The sequence below is a fragment of the Chiloscyllium plagiosum genome, unplaced genomic scaffold (assembly GCF_037043375.1).
Source record: "Chiloscyllium plagiosum isolate Xiang-an unplaced genomic scaffold, Cpla_swu_hap1 HiC_scaffold_37, whole genome shotgun sequence".
Lineage (NCBI taxonomy): Eukaryota > Metazoa > Chordata > Chondrichthyes > Orectolobiformes > Hemiscylliidae > Chiloscyllium > Chiloscyllium plagiosum.
In genome coordinates, this window is record NW_028270175.1 from 38760407 (window position 1) to 38782978 (window position 22572).

General features: G+C 43.7%; 1 protein-coding gene across 1 annotated transcript in view; it reads right to left on the reverse strand.

The window, feature by feature from the left end:
* The window catches only part of sh2d5 (SH2 domain containing 5), an 87365-nt gene that overhangs the window by 23095 nt on the left and 41698 nt on the right, over nucleotides 1-22572 (reverse strand). Inside the window, exons 5-7 of the mRNA XM_043675546.2 lie at nucleotides 14329-14592; nucleotides 13804-13887; nucleotides 10950-11115 (exon numbers count right to left, since the gene is read on the reverse strand). Of these exons, the coding sequence (XP_043531481.1) occupies nucleotides 10950-11115; nucleotides 13804-13887; nucleotides 14329-14592 (514 nt within the window). The remainder of the gene's footprint in view (nucleotides 1-10949; nucleotides 11116-13803; nucleotides 13888-14328; nucleotides 14593-22572) is intronic.

The window sequence follows — 22572 nt, forward strand, 5'->3', positions numbered from 1 at the left end:
TTGAAGAACTTGTGCAATTTTCAACTGTCTAAAAATAATCTGAAATGCTTAATCGAGAACTGTCAACTTGACACTGGTCACTGCAATTTCTCTGCACTCCCCCCTCATTCATTTCAACTTATCTCCCTCTGAACTGACTGCACTTCATGCTCTCAGATCCAACTCTGACTTTGTAATCAAGCTTGCTGACAAGAATGGTGCTGTTCTTTAGCATACTGCCCCCTACATTGCAGATCCCCCCTCCTATCTCTCCCAGACCATAACCCTACGTGGAACACCAGGCCATTGTGCCCACAACAGTCACTAATCTCATTTCATCCGATGATCATCCCACTACTAACTCCAAGCTCATAGCCCTCCCAAATCCGCAGAGCCTACTTTTACCGCCTTCCCAAAATCCACAAACAGTTCTGCCCGGTCAGACCCATTGTTTCCGCCTGCTCCTGCCCAACAGAACTCATCTCTATTTACCTCGACTCATTTTTTGTCTCCTCTTGTCTAGTCTCTTCCTATTTACATCTGGGATTCTCCTGATTCTTAACATCAGTTTCAGAATTTCCAGTTTGTGGGCCTCAGCTATTGCTTCTTTATCATGGACATGCAATCCATTTATATGTCCACCCCCCCCCCCCCCCCCATCAGGATAGTCTCATGGTTCTCCATTCTTTCTGGAAAAATGGCCTGAACCATTCCCCATTCACCACCACACTCCACTGCTCCTTTAGCTCCTCCCACTTTCCTCAGGTCCAAGAGGTGTCCATGGATACCCACATGGGTCCGGTTACGCCTGTCTCTTTGTGGATTACATGGAACATTCCTTATTGCAGTCCTACTCTGGCTCCCACCACAACTCTTTCTCTGGTACATAGATTACATTATTGGTGCTGATTCCCACTCCCAATCAGAATTGGAAAAATCAACTAACTTTGCTTCCAATCTTCACACTGCCCTCATCTCCATCAGGTCCATCTTTGGCTCCTCCCTTCTCTTCCTCAACATCTGTTTCCATTTCTGGGAACAAACTGGCCATCAACATCCATTATAAATCCACCAACTCCCAGAGTTACCTTGACTATACATCCTCACTCCCTGCTTCCTGTGATGACTCTATTCCATTCCCCCAGTTCCTCTGTCTCCATCATATCTGTTCCGATGATGCCAACCTAGACAATGGGGCTTCCGAAAAATCCATCTTCTTCCTCACCCGAGGATTCCCTACCACTGTGGTTGACAAGGACCTCAGCCTTATCCAACCCATCTCCTGCACTTCAGTCCTCATCCCCTCTCTTCCCTCCTATAAAAGTGATAGAATACCATCCATCAGCAACTATGTCTAAAGGATCATTAGCAGCCATTTCCGCCACCTCCAGCAGGATGGCATCACCAAACACATGTTCCCCTCTCCTTCACTGACAGCCTTCAGCAGGGACAATTCTCTACAGGACATCTTGGTCCATTCATCTTCCACTCCCAACATCTCCCCATACCCCCACAGATCTTCCCATGCAATTGCAGAAAATGTAACACCTGCCTGTTTACTTTCTCTCTCCTCACTATCCAAGACCCCAGATATACCTTCCAGGTGAAGCAGTGATTTACCTGCACTTCACTCAATCTAGTCTACTGCATTCACTGCTCACAATGAGGTCTCCTCTACAATGGAGAGACAAAGCACAGACTGGACGACTGCTTTGCATAACACCCACATTCTGTTTGCAAAAATGACCCTGAGCTTCCGGTTGCCTGCTATTTCAACATATCATCATCTTCCTAGGCTAATGTCTTTGTCTTAGTCTTGCTGCAGTGCAATCTGGAAGAACAACACCTCATTTTCTGCTTGGAACCCTGCAGTCTTTTGGACTCAATATTGGGTTCAATAATTTTAGGGCCTGAGCACCTTCTTCCATGTCCTTAACTCCGTAGTTACACCGGCACCACTCCACACCTCTTCCTCCACTACATTGATGACTGCATTGGCGCCACCTCGTGCTCACATGTGGAGGTTGAGCAATTCATCAACTTCACCAACACATTCCACCCTGACCTTAAATTTACCTGGACCATCTCTGACACCTTCCTCTCTTTCCTGGACCTCTCCATCTCCATTAATGATGACCAACTTGACACTGACATTTTTTACAAACCCACCGACTCCCACAGCTACCTGGATTACACCTCTTCCCACCCTACCTCCTGCAAAAATGCCATCCCGTATTCCCAATTCCTCCGCCTCTGCCGTATCTGCTCCCAGGAGGACCAGTTCCACCACAGAACACACCAGATGGCCTCTTTCTTTAGAGACCGCAATTTCCCTTCCCACGTGGTCAGAGATGCCCTCCAATGCATCTCGTCCACATCCCGCACCTCCGTCCTCATACCCCACCCCTCCAACTGTAACAAGGACAGAACCCCCCTGGTGCTCACCTTCCACCCTACCAACCTTCGCATAAACCAAATCACCCGACAACATTTCCACCACCTCCAAATGGACCCCACCACTAGAGATATATTTCGTCCCCACCCCTTTCCGCCTTCCTCAAAGACCATCCCCTCTGTGACTACTTGGTCAGGTCCACGCCCCCCAACAACCCACCCAACCGTCCTGGCACCTTCTCCTGCCAGCGTAGGAATTGTAAAACCTGCGCCCACACCTCCTCCTTCACCTCCATCCAAGGCCCAAAGGAGCCTTCCACATCAATCAAAGTTTTACCTGCACATCCACCAATATCATTTATTGTATCCATTGCTCCCGATGCGGTCTCCTCTACATTGGGGAGACTGGACGCCTCCTAGCGGAGTGCTTTCAGGAACATCTCCGGGACACCCGCACCAATCAACAACACCGCCCTGTGGCCCAACATTTCAACTCCCCCTCCCACTCAGCTGAGGACATGGAGGTCCTGGGCCTCCTTCACCGCCGCTCCCTCATCACTCGACACCTAGAGGAAGAACGCCTCATCTTCCGCCTCGGAACACTTCAACTTCAGGGCATCAATGTGGACTTCACCAGTTTCCTCATTTCCCCTTCCCCCACCTCACCCCAGTTCCAAATTTCCAGTTCAGCACTGTCCCCAAGACTTGTCCTACCTGCCTATCTTCCTTTCCACCTGTCCACTCCACCCTCCTCTCTGACCTATCACCTTCATCCCCACCCCATTCACCTACTGTACTCTTTGCTACCTTCCCCCACTCCCATCCTCCTTATATTTATCTCTCCACCCTGCAGGCACTCTGCCTCTATTCCTGATGAAGGGCTTTTGCCCGAAACGTTAATTTTCCTGCTCCTCGGATGCTGCCTGAACTGCTGTGCTTTTCCAGCAGTTTCTAGAATCTGGTTTCCAGCATCTGCAGTCCTTGATTTTTCCCCGCCACACACCAGGCCTGGTCATCATAAGGGCTGCTACAACTTACAACCCATTGTCATCTACTAATGGTCCCCATTAGCATTATTTAATTTTGGAACTGGATACCTTCATACCCCTTGACAGGAAGCTTTTTGGCAGGCCAGCCGTTGTACCCAGCCATCTCAGTATGTATACCTGTCGGCGTTCTCCTGTATGACACACCAGCAAGGTCTTCATCTGAGACCTTTGCAGTAAAAGTCATCAGAAATATTACATTGTAGAAGGCTGAAATGGGAACCATCTTTTACCATTTTCCTAGTTGCAGCCCAATTGTACATGTGCTGACCCCAACTATGACCGAGTGTTGCAGTAATTGAGCTGGTGGGCAGTGAATGTCTTCCTTTTTGCTTTATTCTTTCATAAGATGTGGATGCCACTGGCAAGGCGAACATTTGTTGTCAATCTCTTGGCCTTGAACTGAGTGGCATGCTAGTCCATTTCAGAGTGCAGTTAAGAGGCAACCACTTTGTTGTTGTCTAGAGTCAAATGGAGGCCAGCTCAAGTGTGGAAGGCAGATTTTCTTTCCTAATAGCCATTAGTGAACCAGGTGGGTTTTCCAGATATTCAATGGTAGTTTCAATTCCAGATTTATTAACTGCATTCACATTTCATGAGCATTAGGCTGGACTTTTGGATTATTAGCCCATTGATGATATTATCATTCTGCTGTCATCTGCCCCAAGTTCAAGTGACAATGCTTCTTTAATGGAGTTGCACTGCTTTTACTTGAGTTATTTGAACTGCTGTAGTTGGTCAGGTGGCAGTAATGCATGTATGAAAGCAGAAAATTAGAAGGGGAAGGTCATGTGAGGGAAGGGAGGCAGAGTGGAAAGCAAAATGTTAATTGTGACACAATCAGCACCTTGCACAAAGTGCCAGATGGCAAGGTGAGGGTGAACCGGGTGTTAAAAGGGGACATATGGTAGAAACATATCATCATGAATGTTTCTTAGTGTTGCCAGATACCTCATGGTCCAAGATTTGGAGAACCAGATCTTCCACAGGGCTGAGGAGGTGCAGGCATCTTTGTCCCTGTTAGCTATACTCCATTCCCTTCTACTGTCTTTCTTCACTTCCTTCATCTTATTCTGCAGAACAGAGTGAAGAATGTCAACGTGTACTGTGTTCAGGTGATAGGCAATATGTAAGTGGAGGCAGCAAAAGGTGGAGTGTCTGAAAGCTGAGGCATGTGTGCACCTGTGGAGTTTATGGATGTTAGGTGTGAAACCTATGCTCAGGGCTACTGATCAGTGAGTGATATGGATGTGGTGAATTGAGCAGTGTGAGAGGCTGGTGATGCATAGCTTAGGAGTTTTCAGGATATGCGTTCATTGTCCTTAACCATCCATATAAGATATCTTGTGGCATTGCTACCAGATCCTTGGAGCTAGATGCCTGAAATTACAATCTCTGACAACATTTTTTCAATCCATTTTGATGATTGTTCTTGAGGGCGTCCTGCCCCTACAGAATCATATCTTTTTTCCTGTCTACCACCACCATCACCACCAAGACCTGCATTGTCATATCTCTGTCCTGGTTTGCCATTGCAGAAATAGTATTCACCAGCAAATCCCGGTTATTCAAGTACAATTTCCCTTTAAATGAGACAGCCTGCCTCTAAGACTGAAGGTTAGCTGCACTATACGCTAATATAGGTGGATACTAGTGGGAGGTAATGGTGTAATGGTATTATCACTATTTATCTGGAATTAAGAGTCTAATGATGACCATAATTCCATTGTTGATTATCAGGAGAAAACCCATTTGGTTCACCAATGTCCTTTCCGGAAGGAATTTGCCATCCTTACCTGGTCTGGCCTACATATAACTCCAGACCCACAGCAATATGGTTGACTTTTAAATATCTTCTGGGCAATTAGGGAGGTGCAATATTAGCTGGCCTAGGTAGCAATGCTCTCATCCTGTGAATGAATTAAACAGAAATAGCACAACACTGCTGGGTTCCCTGCTGAGTGCACATAGAAGCCGAGGTTTGAGTACCAACTTTACATGTTGCAACTTCACCTAGAACAAGTGCGGGCATTGCACAAACCTACTTTTGTCCTTCCAATTTTGGCTCTCTGTAATTACTATTTGTGATCATAATAAAAAAGGCAGTTTCCATAAATTTGTATGTGTCTCCTAGTCCAGAACTGACTGACAAAGAGTCACTAGACTCGAAAGCGTAACTACTTTTCACTTACAGATGCTGCCGGACCTGCTGAGTTTCTCCAGATCTTTATATTTTTGGTTCAGATCTCCAGCAGCTGCAGTTCTTTTGTTTTATTCCTTCATATCTCATTAAGTTCCTTCTCATTATTAATCATATCTACTATTTAGATCAAGGTATCTCAGCATCTTTTGTTTCAAAGACCCCCTTCTGTGTTATAAAAATTCCAAACTTACCCTGTAACACAAGTATTTTTCTGTATGAAAACTAGTTATACAATTAAACATACAGATTATAATTATTGACTTAAACATGTTTCTGTGCTGCATAACAATTTTGTAAAGGTATTGTCAAAGTAATTTTGAGAAAAAAAAAGAGTAGAAGCGGGAAACGTTTGACCAAAAGTAGAAAATCATTTTAGGGATTAAATCCAAAGGGAAAATGGTCAATTGCAGCGAATTGTAAAACCAAAACACGCAGAAGTTAACTAAGAAAAAGAGGAGGGGGCGGGGGGGGTTAATGATTAATTCAAAACTGGGATTAATGGTCTCAGGATGGAAGTGAGAAAAGACTTTGCTGAAAATCATTGCTGGCCTTTGTGGCTGGGGGCCTGGAATTACATTGGTTAATAATTTTCCATTGCCACTTTTTGATTCACAACTTTTTTTAGTTAATCTAGCTTCAGGTAAACAGTATTTCAAACAAGGATTTTAGAGTTTGATGAATAAAGGATTTCTGATCCCAATGCCTGAAGAACTAGTGGGTGAATATAGAATTAAACAGAATCACATTAAATGATGATCAGAGGAGCAAAGAGGATCTGAAATAAAAGTGTGTAAAGTAAGCAGACTAGAATGAGATGAGGACCATAAAAAATGTTAATGCGACTAAATGGTAAATGAGATTATCTCTGATGGTTTGATAATTGGCTAGTTCCATCTACAGTTCAGAAACAAAGAAACAAGGGGTGAGAGATGTTGAAACGTTATGAACGAGCTGACAAATGTTATATAAATTTTATAAGTAAACTGATAGTTTTAAAATGGAATTACATGATACCCATCTTCAAAATATGTTGAAAGGATAGATGCTGAAAACTGTCGAGCCATTTGTCAGGAATAAACATCAGATTGAGTAATAAAATTGATTATCAGAAACTTGAGAATTATCTATAATTCTGGCAAACCATTATTGTTTCAGAAAGAAAAGAATCGGCATCATCAATCCTCTGTTTAAGGAAGAGAAATCTCTTGCAACTCTATGGAAAATCTCACAATACTTTTCATACGTAGGAGAAAATTAGCGCTGGATCCACATCTTGTGTACAATAGGACATTAAAGGGGCAAATACTAAAGCACTCGATTTCAAACTCCAGCTACATTTAATTTGCAATCATTTTATTGTCCATTTGCTGTGCATGCAGAGTGAACATGTTTAGGGTTCAAATGCTGCAGCAAGGTAATTGGCACTATGCCACTTGTCTTTGTAAATTAAATATTTGCATCTCAATGATGAAGTTCGCAAAAATGACTTGAAAAGAAGCCAGTGCTGGCCAAAAGCGAAACATTAATCATGCAACTTCCAAAGGTGCTGTGGGAACTCAGAACATTGCTGAATTATCTGTCGTGTAAGTTTAACTATGGTCTGTACTGAATGCAATGAAAAGTTAAATGAGGAGGATATATAAGAGGATGGAGTAGAGCAGGCACTTTCCTTAATGTAATATGCCAGTCCTTCAGTTGGCATGGCACATTTACCAAGTTGGTGCACATGCTGAAAAATGTTTCTGCCTCATGGAAACATCTGCCAAAATATAGTCAGCGATACAACTCTGGGATCGGGTTCATCAAGAACCCACAGAACCCAAGACTAGTAACATGGAATTTCCTAGAAGGATTATAATACTTATTAGCGAGTGAGATGATGGCACATACTGAGGGTTGAAGTTGATTGAATGAATGGGGAAGACATGGCCTTCATTATTGGGGAGCAGCATGTCACATTATATGAGGAGAGTGTTCAGTGCTCACTTCCAGGGTATATTATAAATATTTTGCCCAAGACCTGGCAACATGCTTGTAAATCTTTTCTGAACCCTTTCAAGTTTCACAACATCTTTCCGATAGGAAGGAGACCAGAATTGCATGCAATATTCCAACAGTGGCCTAACCAATGTCTTGTTATGCCGCAACATGACCTCCCAACTCCTGTACTAAATACTCTGACCAATAAAGGAAAGCATACCAAACGCCTTCTTCACTATCCTATCTACCTGCGACTCCACTTTCAAGGAGCTATGAACCTGCACTTCAAGGTCTCTTTGTTCAGCAATACTCCCTAGGACCTTAAGTATAAGTCAGGGTTAGAGGATTTGAACTCTGGGGAGAGGCTGGACAGACTGGGGCTGTTTTCCCTGGAGTGTCAAAGGCTTAGGGGTGACCTTTTGGAATTTATAAAATTATGAGGGGCATGGATAGGATAAATAGACAAAGTCTTTTCCCTGAAGTCAGGGAGTCCAGAACTTGAGGGCATAGGTTTAGGGTGAGAGGGGAAAGATATAAAAGAGACCTAAGGGGCAACTTTTTCACACAGAGGGTGGTACGTGTATGGAATGAGCTGCCAGAGGATGTGGTGGAGGCTGGCACAATTGCAACATTTAAGAGGCATTTGGATGGGTATATGAATAGGAAGGGTTTGGAGGGATATGGGCCGGGTGCTGGCAGGTGGGACTAGATTGGGTTGGGATATCTGGTCGGCATGGACGGGTTGGACTGAAGGGTCTGTTTCCATGCTGTACATCTCTATGACTCTATGACCTGACTTTTGCTCCTTATGTTTCCAATATAGGTCATTTCAGCCAACAATCCTACAGCCCTCCTCTAGTAGGATCTTGGCCATTGTGACTGTCTTCCTAAGAAGTAGAACCTGGACCAATGGCAAACCCCAGAAGCGTAAGCAGGCTGCTGTAGAGGTTAAGGAGCTCTTTGCACAGGGAGAGGTCACTGTCACAAGAGGACCAGAGCTTTTTGGCCTGACTTCATTGACTGGAGTGAGACCTGAGGATTGAAGGAGTGAGAAGATATCGTGTTCTGGTGGGTGAGAAGGTGACAGAAACTTTGAATTTCTATGCAATTGGCTCCTTCCAGGGATCAGTGTGGGATCTCTCAATCATGCATTCATTCATACCTTTGGGGTGGGCCAGTGGCTCAGTGCTTAGCATTGCTGCCTCACAGCGCCAAGGACCTGAGTTCAATTCCAGCATCTTGCTGTGTGAAGTGTACACGTTCTCCCTGTGTCTGTGTGAATTTCCTCTGAGTGCTCTGGTTTCTTCCCACAGTACATAGATGTGCAGGTTAGGTAGATTGGCAATACTAAATTTCCTCATGTCCAGGGACATGCAGGTTAGATGGGTTAGCCATGGGAAATGCATGGTTACAGGATATGGTGAGTCTGGGTGGTATGTCCTTCAGAGGGTCAGTGTGGAATGGATGTGTTGAATGGCCTACTTCCACACTGTATGATTCTATAAATGCATCGGGACAGTGACTGATGCCATCTGTACAAGATCATACAATTTCATTTTGCTTCTCAATGTTGAGGTGTAGCCTTGACAGTAACATTCAGGAACACAGCTGGTTGCCCACAGGAGCAGGCTGGTTAATTTCCAGGTGATCTAGAAATGTGTGCCTGTTACACTGGCAGTTGCTACCACTCCTATATCCTCTCAAGTATCTGATGTACTTGATGGTCCAAGTGCTTTACAAGGCTGGTTATGGTGGGACAGAGGCTTCCTACTGGATAATCTGGGTCCCATACCTCAGGAAGGATGTGGAGGGGGTCCAGAGGAGGTACATGAGAATGATCCCAGGAATGAAAGGCTTAACTTATGAGGGATGTTTGATTGAAACTTAGAGAATACAGAGTGGACATTGGGAAGATGTTTCCATGGGCTAGACAGGCAAGGCCCTGAGGGCACAGCCTTAGAGTAAAGGGATGACGCTTTAGAATGAGATAAGGAGAAACATCTTTAGTCAGAGAGTGGTGAATCTGTGGAATTCATTGTCACAGAAGGCTGTGAAAGTCAGGTCATTGAGTATATTTAAAACAGAGAATAGATAAGTTCATGATTGCCAAGGGGATCAAAGGTTACGGGGTGAAAGCAGGAAATGGGTTGAAAAACCTATCAGCCATAATCAAATGGCGGAGCAAACTTGATGTGCCAAATGGCCTAATTTCTGCTCCCATGTCTTGTTGTCTGATGTGATGCTGTGCACTCTTCAGCTAAGGCCATAGTGGAGCAGAAAATAGGCCAACTAAAGATGCAGTCCCAATGCTTAGACCAGTCTTGGGGCGGGGGGGGGTCCCTCTAATATAACCTGCGGCAGAGTTTGCTACATTATCCTGCCACGCTGTGCTTTACACAATTGGAGCAGGCAACGAGGCAATGTGCTGGATCATAAGAAACTGGTTGGGGAGTGGAATAGGAGTATTCTTCATAGTAACAGGACAAAGACATTGGAGAGCCTGATGCTCTACTTGTCAATGATAGAATTCAGCTATTCAGACACCTCAAACCCAAAAGACCCTAACTGCACCTGGTTCTGGTAGATCAGAGCTGGTGAAAATGGAATGTCATTGATCATGATACCAGCAGTTGGTTTGTATTGTAGGGACAAACTGCAGCCTCTGTGAATTCTGTTTGTGCTCCCTTTTGGTGGCTGTAAATACAAGTTCATGTCTGCTTACCTGTATATGATGTTCTCCTATTCGACAGGTTGTGGATCGCTAGTGGTCATTGGGGAACAGTGGTGGTCATGTACAGAGGGTATTTATATTGGCAGGTAAACTGCATAGTCTGGTTAAACGACAACAAGTGTGAAAATGGTGTTTTACTTATGAGGGAGTGTTGGCCATGTCAGCTAGGTGCTATGAGCATCGTGGCTTAATGGTTGCTGTGCCAATATGCTATTGGTGAGGGGCAGCACAAGATTGCCAATCTTGTCTGGATGCACATTGGCCTTGCAAAGATGGCGCAGGTACAAAAGATGCTGGTCTTTTGGCAGATATTGGGAAGTGTCAAGTTGTTCCAGGAATGACACATGGTAAAATGGGACATGAATTGGATAAAAGGGACACCATAGGGGCAAGGAAGGTAGTGAGGCACATTTGGTTTGTTACATCAAGAAGTCTTGCTGAACCTTGCAGTGAGGAGTCCGCCAAAGAATATGATGCAACTTGCTATTTGCCAGAGAACCTTCTTTAAGGATCAGAGAACGATCTGATCCTTAAAGGAACAATGAACATCCTTCTAGATGCCCCTACTTTAAACTGTCTAACATCCAGTTCTGTAAAAACAAATGTTTGTACTTACAGCCATCTGCTAGTGCTTGTTGGAATTGTCTCTTGAAGGTAGAACTCCTGTAAGCTCCTGACCTGATCCCTTTATTACGTATAGCTTTCTTTCGCACTAATGTCAATGAAGAGAATGGACAGTCTTCTAAAGATTTTTCAAATGGCTCCAGGTCTTTTGATTGGACCTAAAAGTGTAAGCAAGTAGACAGTAGTTTAATCTACATTTTATTGGGTGTTTGAGGAGTCATTCCAGCAACCTTGGCTTCTATTTGAAAGTACAATTAGTAGATTACAGGAAGAATGAGTGCATGGAAGGTGTTTACAGTGATGTTTCTAACCTGTTCAGGATACTTGGGATTCACTTCTGAGAGTCTAGAAGCTATTGCCAATAATCATGTTTAGCAACAATGTGCTGATTCTTCTAAAGGGGATAAAATCATAATTACTTGTGTATGTACTGATGGATATCAGAGATTGCTAAATCTCATATTTAGGGAAGGGGCTCTGTACTGTACTAAACATATTGACCTGACACTTCAAGTCATGCAAGCAATCAATGGAGCTGCCAAGTTGTTAAGGTAATTAAGCTTCTTGCCATTTGAAAAAAAACTGCAATACTAAAAATTTCAATACTTGTAATTTACTTTGCCTGAGGGATATCATTATGGGATTAGCATTGCATGACTGATTTCACAATCTATTATTGTCACAGTGGGATGTGATATACAGCGAGAGTGTTGGGGAGATCTCACTGAGTATTATTATTAAATTAGCATGGAGACTATGTAGGGACATGAGAATGAACAGAAGAGAATAGGTTTACATGGAAGGATGTGGTATGTAGAGAGATATAAGTTGACTTGGATAGTATGTTAGGATGTGTGGATGAGTACAGCAGTTTTAGATTAGGTTAGATTCCCTACAGTATGGAAACAGGACCTTTGGCCCAACAAGTCCACACTGACCCTCTGAAGAGTAACCCACCCAGACCCATTCCCCTACCCTATATTTACCCCGACCAATGCACCTATAACTATAGGCAATTTAGCATGACCAATCCACGTGACCTGCACATCTTTGGATTGTGGGAGGAAACTGGAGCACTTGGAGGAATCCCAAGCAGACACGGGGAGAATGTGCAACCTCCATGCAAACAGTTGCCCAAGGAGGGAATCCCTGGCTCTGTGAGACAGCAGTGCTAACCACTGAGCCACTGTGCCACCCATTGGTTGGTTTGCATCAGGATTATAAAAGGTCATGAGGGATGGGTAGTGCAGGTTGCATGGATTGGCGAAGATGAGGTATGGGGACTGTGTGGAAGGGTGAGGGTTGCACTTGTTTTATTCTTTCTCACCCACTGGAACAAAGTGTTGGAGCACCAAGGCAAGGCAGTCCCTGTGTCTGCTTGTGACCTATTTTTAGTGCAATAGATATGACTCCCATTGCATTCCAACCCAAATGAAGATTGGACCTTCTGGAGAATTTTTCAGGAATAAGATTTGAACCCTCATGTACTACCAATGTGAGACCAGAAATTCAGGACATTGTCTGCAACCATCAGACCAGATTCATTTTTTTGGTAAAATCTTACATGAACATCCTTTATCTTTCTGTAACACATTACAATTACCAAGGCTTATTCAAACGCATTTATGGCAAAAAGGATGGCTCAGTGGTTAGCACTGCTGTCTCATAGTGCTAGGAACTGGGGTTCAATTCTACCCTCGGGCTACTGTCTGTGTGGTGTTTCCACATTCTCTTTGTATCTGTATGGGTTTCCTCCCCTAGTCTAAAGATATGTCGGTTAGGTGGATTGGCTATGCTAAAATGCCTGTAGTGTCCACGGATGTGCAGGCTAGGTGGGTTAGCCATGAGAAGGTGGGCATGGAACAGATGTTGTTTGGAGGGCCAGTGTGGACCCGATGGGCTGAATAGCTTGCACACTGTCGGGATTCTACGAGAAATGAAGGTTCACGGGTTGCGGGCATGGTGGGCAGGGCCAGCATTTATTGCCAATCTATAGTTGACTTTGAAAAGGTGGTGGTGAGCTAATTTTGTAAACCGTTGCAGATCATTTAGTCTAGGTAGCCCTACAGTGCTGTTAACAAGGGAATTTCACCAGTAACAATGAAAGAATGGTGATAGTAAAGTTTAATTTTTGTTTAATCAACATGTTCAGAAACATGTTATTACATACCTCAGAGCAAATGGGACTTGAACCTGGGTCCCCAGCTCAGTGATAAACCCTACCCATTAAAGTGTAATTTACCTTTATTTTTCTAATCAATGTATACAACCATGTTATTATACAACTCTAGAGCAGGTGGGACTTGAACCCTCCTGATCCTGGAGTAGTGATGCTGCCACTGCTCTTCAAGAACATGTTAAAGTGTAATTTAATTTTTTTATTAACCTAGTTTTCTAATAAACCTGTTCAGAGATGTAATTACTGTACACATCTCTCAAACAGATAGGTTTTGAACCCAGATCTCTTAATCCAAAGGTAGAGATACTACCAATGCATCATAAGAACTCCTTAAAGTGTAATTTGCCCATATTGCATGAATAAGGAACATGCTTCTTTAATCACCATTCTTGCTCTCTCTTGCAGTAATTGCTTAAACGATTCAGCACATGCCCACTGAATCTCTGTTTAATTGCATTAATCAGTAAGTTTTCATGAGAGCTGCTGAAGGGATTAGTAGCATCTGAAAGGGACAATAATTTTAAGTACAAATCTCACGTTAATATAAGCACTGGGTGAAATGTATGGACTGAGACCAACGTTTTGTCTGTGTTGCCTCTTTCAGTGGATCATATGTCAAAGGCAGGGTTCAGATAAAAAAGTATTCACAATCTTTCATGGCACGTACCTTAGAACCACTTGTGGAGTCATGTGCCACTGTTTTACTGGTACAGCATCCATAGTTTTCACTTTTAATGGTTTCCTCAGTATCCTGCAAGTAGTAGATTACATTTGCATATGAATTTGGAGAACTTAAGTGTTTACCAAAAAGTATATGTTGTTATTCAGTGACTGTACAGGCAGTAGATTGACTGCTATCTTCTTGTTTAGGAGTTAGGCTCCTGGAGAGCAGTTATCTCATCATGCAGGTGGTGTGAAACTGATCCTTCTGTCTACCCTGTCATGTTGTATATTATTCATAAGATCCAAGAATGTCTAACTCTGCCTGAGACCAATTGGGAATGACTTGTCTGTTCTAGGTGGCAGGTGACAAATATTGACAAAATAAATCTTATCAAAATAAATCTATTTCAAATGTATTGAAAATTTGCTAAGTGTTACCGTGATGTTTGAGTTTTTTTGTGATAGGTTAAAAACAGCAACAGTTCTGTAAATATGTCAATCTCTTAGATATGCAATCATTTTGCCTTACTATTTCTTCTGACAATCTGATTTCCTCTTGCCGTGATGGTCTCTTGAAGGAGACCAAGGCACTGACATTCAAGGAAACCTCCATTTCTCCATAGCGCTCTCTCGCACGTCTTGTAGAAATGGTTGATATCGGACAGCATGATTCTTGGTGAGTTTCCTGTTTGGGGTGCTGGGTAGCAGAAACATTGCTCTGTTGCTCTCTTCGATATTTTGTACAGGAAGCAACCTGGAACAACCGGCACAGCTGCAAATTCAGAGTGGTTGCCTAAGGTAGAAAGATGTCTGTTAGACAGAGGATTTATTATAAACTCAAACTCAAAGGACTAATCAAATTAATTGCTTCTCAAAACAACTTATTTCACTGACATTACTAAACCACTTGCACTGAATGTCACATTTGATAGCAAACCCATCGGGAGATAGTAAAATAGCTGGCCAAAAGCTTGGTCAAAGAGGTAGATTTTAAAGGATGTCATAGTCATAGAGTCATAGAGATGTACAGCACGGAAACAGACCCTTCAGTCCAACCCATCCATGCCGACCAGATATCCCAACCCAATCTAGTCCCACCTGCCAGCACCCGGCCCATATCCCTATCCAAATGCCTTTTAAATGTTGCAATCATACCAACCTCCACCACTTCTTCTGGTAGCTCATTCCATACATGTACCACCCTCTGTGTGAAAAAGTTGCCCCGTAGGTCTCTTTTATATCTTTCCCCTCTCATCCTAAACCTATGCCTTCTAGTTCTGGACTCCCTGACTTCAGGGAAAAGACTTTGTCTATTTATCCTATCCATGCCCCTCAATTTTATAAATTCCAAAAGGTCACCCCTCAGCCTTTGACACTCCAGGGAAAACAGCCCCAGTCTGTCCAGCCTCTCCCCAGAGTTCAAATCCTCTAACCCTGCCAACATCCTTGTAAATCTTTTCTGAACCCTTTCCAATAGGAAGGAGACCAGAATTGTACGCAATATTCCAACAGTGGCCTAACCAATGTTTTGTTATGCCGCAACACGACCTCCCAACTCCTGTACTCAATACTCTGACCAATAAAGGAAAGCATACCAAATGCCTTCTTCATTATCCTTATCTACCTGCGACTCCACTTTCAAGGAGCTATGAACCTGCACTCCAAGGTCTCTTTGTTCAGCAACACTCCCAAGGCCTTGCCATTAGGTGTATAAGTCCTGCTAAGATTTGCTTTCCAAAAATGCAACACCTCCCATTTATCTAAATTAAACTCCATCTGCCACTTCTCAGCCCATTGGCTCATATGATCAAGATCCTGTTATAATCTGAGGTAACCTTCTTCACTGTTCACTACACCTCCACTTTTGATGTCATCTGCAAACTTACTAACTACACCTCTTATGCTTGCTTCCAAATCATTTTTATAAATGACAAAAAGTAAAGGACCCAGCACCGATCCTTGTGGCACTGCACTGGTCACAGGCCTCCAGCCTGAAAAACAACCCTCCACGACCACCCTCTGTCTTCTACCTTTGAGCCAGTTCTGTATCCAAATGGCTAGTTCTCCCTGTATTCCACTTGATCTAACCTTGCTAACCAGTCTCCCATGGGGAACCTTGTCGAACGCCTTACTGAAGTCCATATAGATCACATCTATCACTCTGCCCGTATCAATCCTCTTTACTTCTTCAAAAAACTCAATCAAGTTTGTGAGACATGATATCCCACGCACAAAGTCATGCCCAGTTGACTATCCCTAATCAGTCCTTGCCTTATCTTAAAGGAGGACAGAGAATAGAGAGGTGAAGAGGTTTAGGGAGGGAATTACAGAGGTTAAAACCAAGGAAGCTGAAGACATGGTCACCAAAGGTGGAGTGATTAAAATTTGGGATACTCATGTGGCCGGAATTGGACAAATGCAGATATCTCAGAGGGTTAAAAAGCTGAATGAGTCTGTAGATGTTGGGAGGGTTAAGACCATGGAAGCATTTGAAAACGAGGATGAGAAGTTTAAAATTGCTTAATCAGAAGCAAATGTGCATCAGCAAGTCAGAGATGGTTGATGAAAGCAACTTAGTAAGGACATGGGCTGTAGAGTTTGGGAATGACCTCAATATTATAAAGAGAAGAATGTAGGTTGCTGACCAGGTGTGTCTGGAACAGTCAAACCTGAGGCAATAAAGATATGAATTAGTGTTTCTATAAATTAGCTGAGGCAGGTATTGAGATGGATGAAGTTATAGATATGAAAATAAGTAATAATGATACCACAGATGAGGTTGGGAAATTTCACCAGAATCAAATATGACACCATGGTTCAACCTCAGACAGCAAGGACAGATGGAATCAGTGGCTAGGGAACAGAGCACTGAAGGGCTAAGCACTGGTGAAAGTATAGTAAGGGACCAGTGTGCAGAATTGCCACTTTATGTAGTAAAAGGCAAATACTTGGCATTATTTAAAGCAGGGACGAAATAATTGGTTTTAGACTCCACAAAATTTAATTGGAGGAAATTTCTTCTTGCCCAGCACTGTGACATTAGACAAACCTCCCATTAATTTGAAATGACAGTGAAAGAATTGAGCAAGGCTTTGTAGAGTTAAAGGCAACATTAAATGTCATCAGTATATATGTGAAAACTGACATCTTTCTGCACTAAGTCCCTGAGGAGCAACATGTAGGTGACAAACAGGAGGAGACCAAGGGAAAATTGTTGGAGACACCAGGAGTAAGAGTGCAAGAGCAGGAACAGATGCCATCACAGGTCATTTTCAAGCTGTGATTGGCTAGATAGGAACAGAATTGGGTGATTGTAGTTCAGCGGTTAAAATTACTTTGTTCAAGGGCTACATTTTCATTTTTGCGGGCTGCTTTCCTCGTCCCATGAGTTGCTTGAAAGATGATGCAGTTATACAGCAACAATATATTCTGAATTTGTAATTTGTATTAGGGTTTCCTTCTTTGTTAAGGCAGTATCGCATATATGTAGTCATAAATATTAAATATTTTAACTTTGGGATCGATGAATTTTTTTGTTAATGGTCACATACGCACACATGCAACTGTGTGTGTGCATGTGTGCAGATGATCATGGTGGTCATTTATAATGATGGTGCCCTATTCTCCTGCATTAGGAGCACACACTCTGCTATTTTTTATCCAGCATGCTACAAATGATGGTCAGGAGATGATCTGATCAGAGTACCCCATTCACAGGTATTTACACTATTGGCAGATTAGCTTTGTATATGGGCACTTTTGCCTATTCTTAGCACTTGGAAACCTTTCTTTATTTATTGCTTAGATGATGAGATTTTTTTAGCCCATTACATTCCTCACTGTATATACCCTGGAGGTGCAGTAATGCAATCTTGTATAACCCTCTGTGATCTGTACCTAAAATTAATTCATTTTTCTTTCGAAACTCAGTGTGAGACTGAGGTCAGTTAAGGGTTAGGCAATCACATGACACTAGTCAAAGATGAGCAGGGACATTCTCCTAGTATTCTGGACATATCTGTCTTGTCTGAGTCTATCAAAGGCATCATTCTCTCCTTATGTTTGTGGGACTTCAATTTGTAAAATTTGTTCAACATTCATAAGATGTGAGTGTTGCTGGCTTGACCACCATTTATCTTCCATCTCTAATTGCCCTGGAGCTAAATTACTTGCTCTGCCATTTATGAGGGTGGTTAAGAGACAACTGCATTGCTGTGGATCTGGAATCATATGCAGGTCAAAAAATGTATGGATGGCAGATTTTCTTCTCCAAAGGACATGAGTGAGCCATACATTATGACAAACATTACAAAGTCGTCATTATGCTAGCTTTTCAATTTCAGATTTTATTGAATTAAAATTTCACCATCTGCCAATGATGGGATTCAAATGCATGTTGCCAGTGTTTTATGTGGGGCCTCTTGTTACTATGCAATGATGTTATTACTATGCCACCACAACCCCAAGTTTAATTACAAAACAATAGTGACTCTATTTAATAACCTTCATTGACTGTTAAACATTTTTATTGTCTCAGTCATAAAGAGTCCTATTTATTTGCATCAGTACAAGCATGCTATTCTCGACTGGTTTAGTGCCAGTTTGGGTTGTCTATGGAACTATGTATATAAGTATAAATATTGGAATTTTTACACATAGGGAGGCTTTGCTTCTCTGCAGCACTTGTGTCCTGCAGCAGGGTCTCCAAATAAGAGTGAGAGATCAGGAGAGGCAGGTTTGGCTGGGAAAATGGGGGCGGTCAATCTTCCCATGTCCCCTCTCCATTCCTTTTGTTTCTGTATTGTCAAAAGTCCAGGCACTAGTGAGCGTTTCTGAAGCATGCCATGCTCCCTTTAATTAAAAGTTCTTCCTTTAACAGAATGGGTACATATTCTGCCTACCTCCTCCACTTGGTCAGAAAATTGGTTGACAATTGGTTTGCTTTAGTAAAGAACAAGTCCATCAGTTTCCATAAATGGTCCTATTGTTGCACCAGTGACTGATTTCATAAGTTTGTCCATAACGTTCAAAGGAAGTAATGACGAGCCTTCAAAAAATACTGGTTTCAGCCTCATCATATCCATAGATTCCGTACAGTGCACAAGGAGCCATTCGGCCCATTGGGTCCATACCAACCTTCCGAAGAGCCTCCCCAAACCCAGACCCAAGACCCTATCTGAGTAACCCCAGATTTACCATGGCCAATCCATCTTACTTACACAACCGTGGACACTGTGGGCGATTTAGCATGGCCAATTCACCTAACCTGCACATCTTTGTTCTGTGGGAGGAAACCCTAAGAGGCACAGAAAGAATGTGCAAACTCCACACAGAAAGTCACCCAAGAATGGAAGACTTTAGATGGGGTGCAGAAAATTTTTACAAGCATGGTTTTTGGGGATGTGGATCTTCAGTAGGTGGCTGGACTGCAGATGCTGGGGTTGATCTCCTAATAGAAGAGCAGGTTATCAGCAGACTTAAGCAAGATGTTACCATGAGAGTCTAGACACAGCTGGTAACCGTTCACATTGACAGAAGGCTTTTGAACCAGAGGACAAATTCAGGGCACACAGTAAAATTCAGAAAACTCAGAAAGGAAATTCCTAAAAGATTCCATTAGCTATTTGTATCATTTTAGTCTTTCGTTCTTACATAAAATGATTTTATAAAAGCATAAGCAATTATTTCAAGCAGCTTATTATTAATCATTGAATGTTTTAATTCTCCATTCTGCTCTTGAAGGTGCCATTTCACTCTGAATAACAATTCTATTTGTATAAACCTGCAAATACTATGATGACGAGGAAGTGAGGAGGCTATTGAACTGTACTGAGCATCAGATTTAAAACTGGTTGTGTCTTTACCTGGTGTCCATGCAATGGACAGATATCATGACATCTGGTTTATATTCATTGTATCACTGCTATCCAGATAATGTGGATAAATTAACTTCACACTGACCAAGGATTAAAGCTGGTTCATTAAAAACGACATCACGTCACTTCTTAACCAATGGAGTGTGTTGGGGGTGGGGGGAGTGGTATAGTGGACTTCTGATAATCTGTTAATTATTTAAGGTATCATGGTGCGTTCACTGCCAGGATCTCTAACTGAGACAGGCAATTAAACTATTCCAAATAATGATTTTGTTAAAAAATCTTGAAATAAATATTAAACTAAGAATTAAAAATGCACCAGACTAACATCAAATTCAAAAATAATTTTGGTTCATTTTATGGTCAGTTTGAACGATGCCTGTGAATCGAACAATTTTCTAGTTTTGCATTTCACAGTAACATTGTACCAAACAAAAAAAGTTTAGGTTTGATAGCCTGTCAAACAGGGAATTTGCTGGCAGTGAGCATAAAATGACAATGTTTGGAGGAATGAGAGGCAATCTTATTGAAACTTGATTCTTAGAGGACATGAGATAAAAACAATGACTGCAGATGCTGGAAACCAGATTCTGGATCAGTGGTGCTGGAAGAGCACAGCAATTCAGGCAGCATCCGACAAGCAGCAAAATCGATGTTTCGGGCAAAAGCCCTTCATCAGGAATAAAGGCAGAGAGCCTGAAGCGTGGAGAGATAAGCTAGAGGAGGGTGGGGTGGGGAGAAAGTAGCATAGAGTACAATGGGTGAGTGGGGGAGGAGATGAAGGTGATAGGTCAGGGTACAGAGGGTGGAGTGGATAGGTGGAAAAGGAGCTAGCAGGTCGGACAAGTCCGGACAAGTCAAGGGGACAGTGCGGAGCTGGAAGTTTGAAACTAGGATGAGGTGGGGGAAGGGGAAATGAGGAAGCTGTTGAAGTCCACATTGATGCCCTGGGGTTGAAGTGTTCCAAGGCGGAAGATGAGGCGTTCTTCCTCCAGGCGTCTGGTGGTGAGGGAGCGGCGGTGAAGGAGGCCCAGGACCTCCATGTCCTCGGCAGAGTGGGAGGGGGAGTTGAAATGTTGGGCCACAGGGCGGTTTGGTTGATTGGTGCGGGTGTCTCGGAGATGTTCCCTAAAGCACTCTGCTAGGAGGCGCCCAGTCTCCCCAATGTAGAGGAGACCGCATCGGGCGCAACGGATACAATAAATGATATTAGTGGATGTGCAGGCAAAACTTTGATGGATGTGGAAGGCTCCTTTAGGGCCTTGGATAGAGGTGAGGGAGGAGGTGTGGGCACAGGTTTTACAGTTCGTGCGGTGGCAGGGGAAAGTGCCAGGATGGGAAGGTGGGTCGTAGGGGGGGCGTGGACCTGACCAGGTAGTTATGGAGGGAATGGTCTTTGCGGAAGGCGGAAAGGGTGTGGAGGGAAATATATCCCTGGTGGTGGGGTCTTTTTGGAGGTGGCGGAAATGTCGGCGGATGATTTGGTTTATGCGGAGGTTTGTTGGGTGGAAGGTGAGCACCAGGGGCGTTCTGTCCTTGTTACGGTTGGAGGAATGGGGTCTGAGGGCGGAGGTGCGGGATGTGGACGGGATGCGTTGGAGGGCATCTTTAACCACGTGGGAAGGGAAATTGCGGTCTCTAAAGAAGGAGGCCATCTGGTGTGTTCTATGGTGGAACTGGTCCTCCTGGGAGCAGATACGGCGGAGGCAGAGGAATTGGGAATACGGGATGGCATTTTTGCAAGAGGTAGGGTGGGAAGAGGTGTAATCCAGGTAGCTGTGGGAGTCGGTGGGTTTGTAAAAAATGTCAGTGTCAAATCGGTCGTCACTAATGGAGATGGAGAGGTCCAGGAAGGGGAGAGAGGTGTCAGAGATGGTCCAGGTAAATTTAAGGTCAGGGTGGAATGTGTTGGTGAAGTTGATGAATTGCTCAACCTCCTCGCGGGATCGCGAGGTGGCGCCAATGCAGTCATCAATGTAGCGGAGGAAGAGGTGGGGAGTGGTGCCGGTGTAATTACGGAAGATCAACTGTTCTACGTAGCCAACAAAGAGACAGGCATAGCTGGGGCCCATACATGTGCCCATGGCTACCCCTTCGGTCTGGAGGAAGTGGGAGGATTCAAAAGAGAAATTGTTAAGGGTGAGGACCAGTTCGGCCAAACGAATGAGAGTGTCGGTGGAAGGGTACTGTTGGGGACGTCTGGAGAGGAAAAAACAGAGGGCTTGGAGGCCCTGGTCATGGCGGATGGAGGTGTAGAGGGATTGGATACCCATGGTGAAGATGAGGCGTTGGGGGCCGGGCAAACAGAAGTCTTGGAGGAGGTGGAGGGCGTGGGTGGTGTCTCGAACGTATGTGGGGAGTTCCTGGACTAGGGGGGATAGGACAGTGTCGAGGTAGGTAGAGATGAGTTCAGTGGGGCAGGAGCATGCTGAGACAATGGGTCGGCCAGGGTGGTCAGGCTTGTGGATCTTGGGAAGGAGGTAGAACCAGGCAGTGCGGGGTTCCCGGACTATGAGGTTGGAAGCTGTGGGGCGTTTCCGAGGCCAGGGGAATCTTCTGGAATGTTTGAGGAGCACTGGTTATGGAGGTGGGTGGATAAAAGTTTGTTGTACTTACAGTTTTTGATGTTTGAGATGAAATTGAAATACTGTTTGTTGAGAGTATGAATTCTCCTGAGGTGATGAGGTTCTGTATGGTCTGGGAGATGATGGTTTGGTGATGGGGGGTGGGGTCATGGTCGAGGGGGCAGTAGGAAGAGGTGTCCTCGAGTTGGCATTTGGCTTCAGCGGTGTAGAGGTCAGTGCGCCAGACTACCACTGCGCCCCTTTATCCGCTGGCTTGATGGTGAGGTTGGGATTGGAGCAGAGGGATTGGAGGGCTGCGTGTTGTGAGGGTGA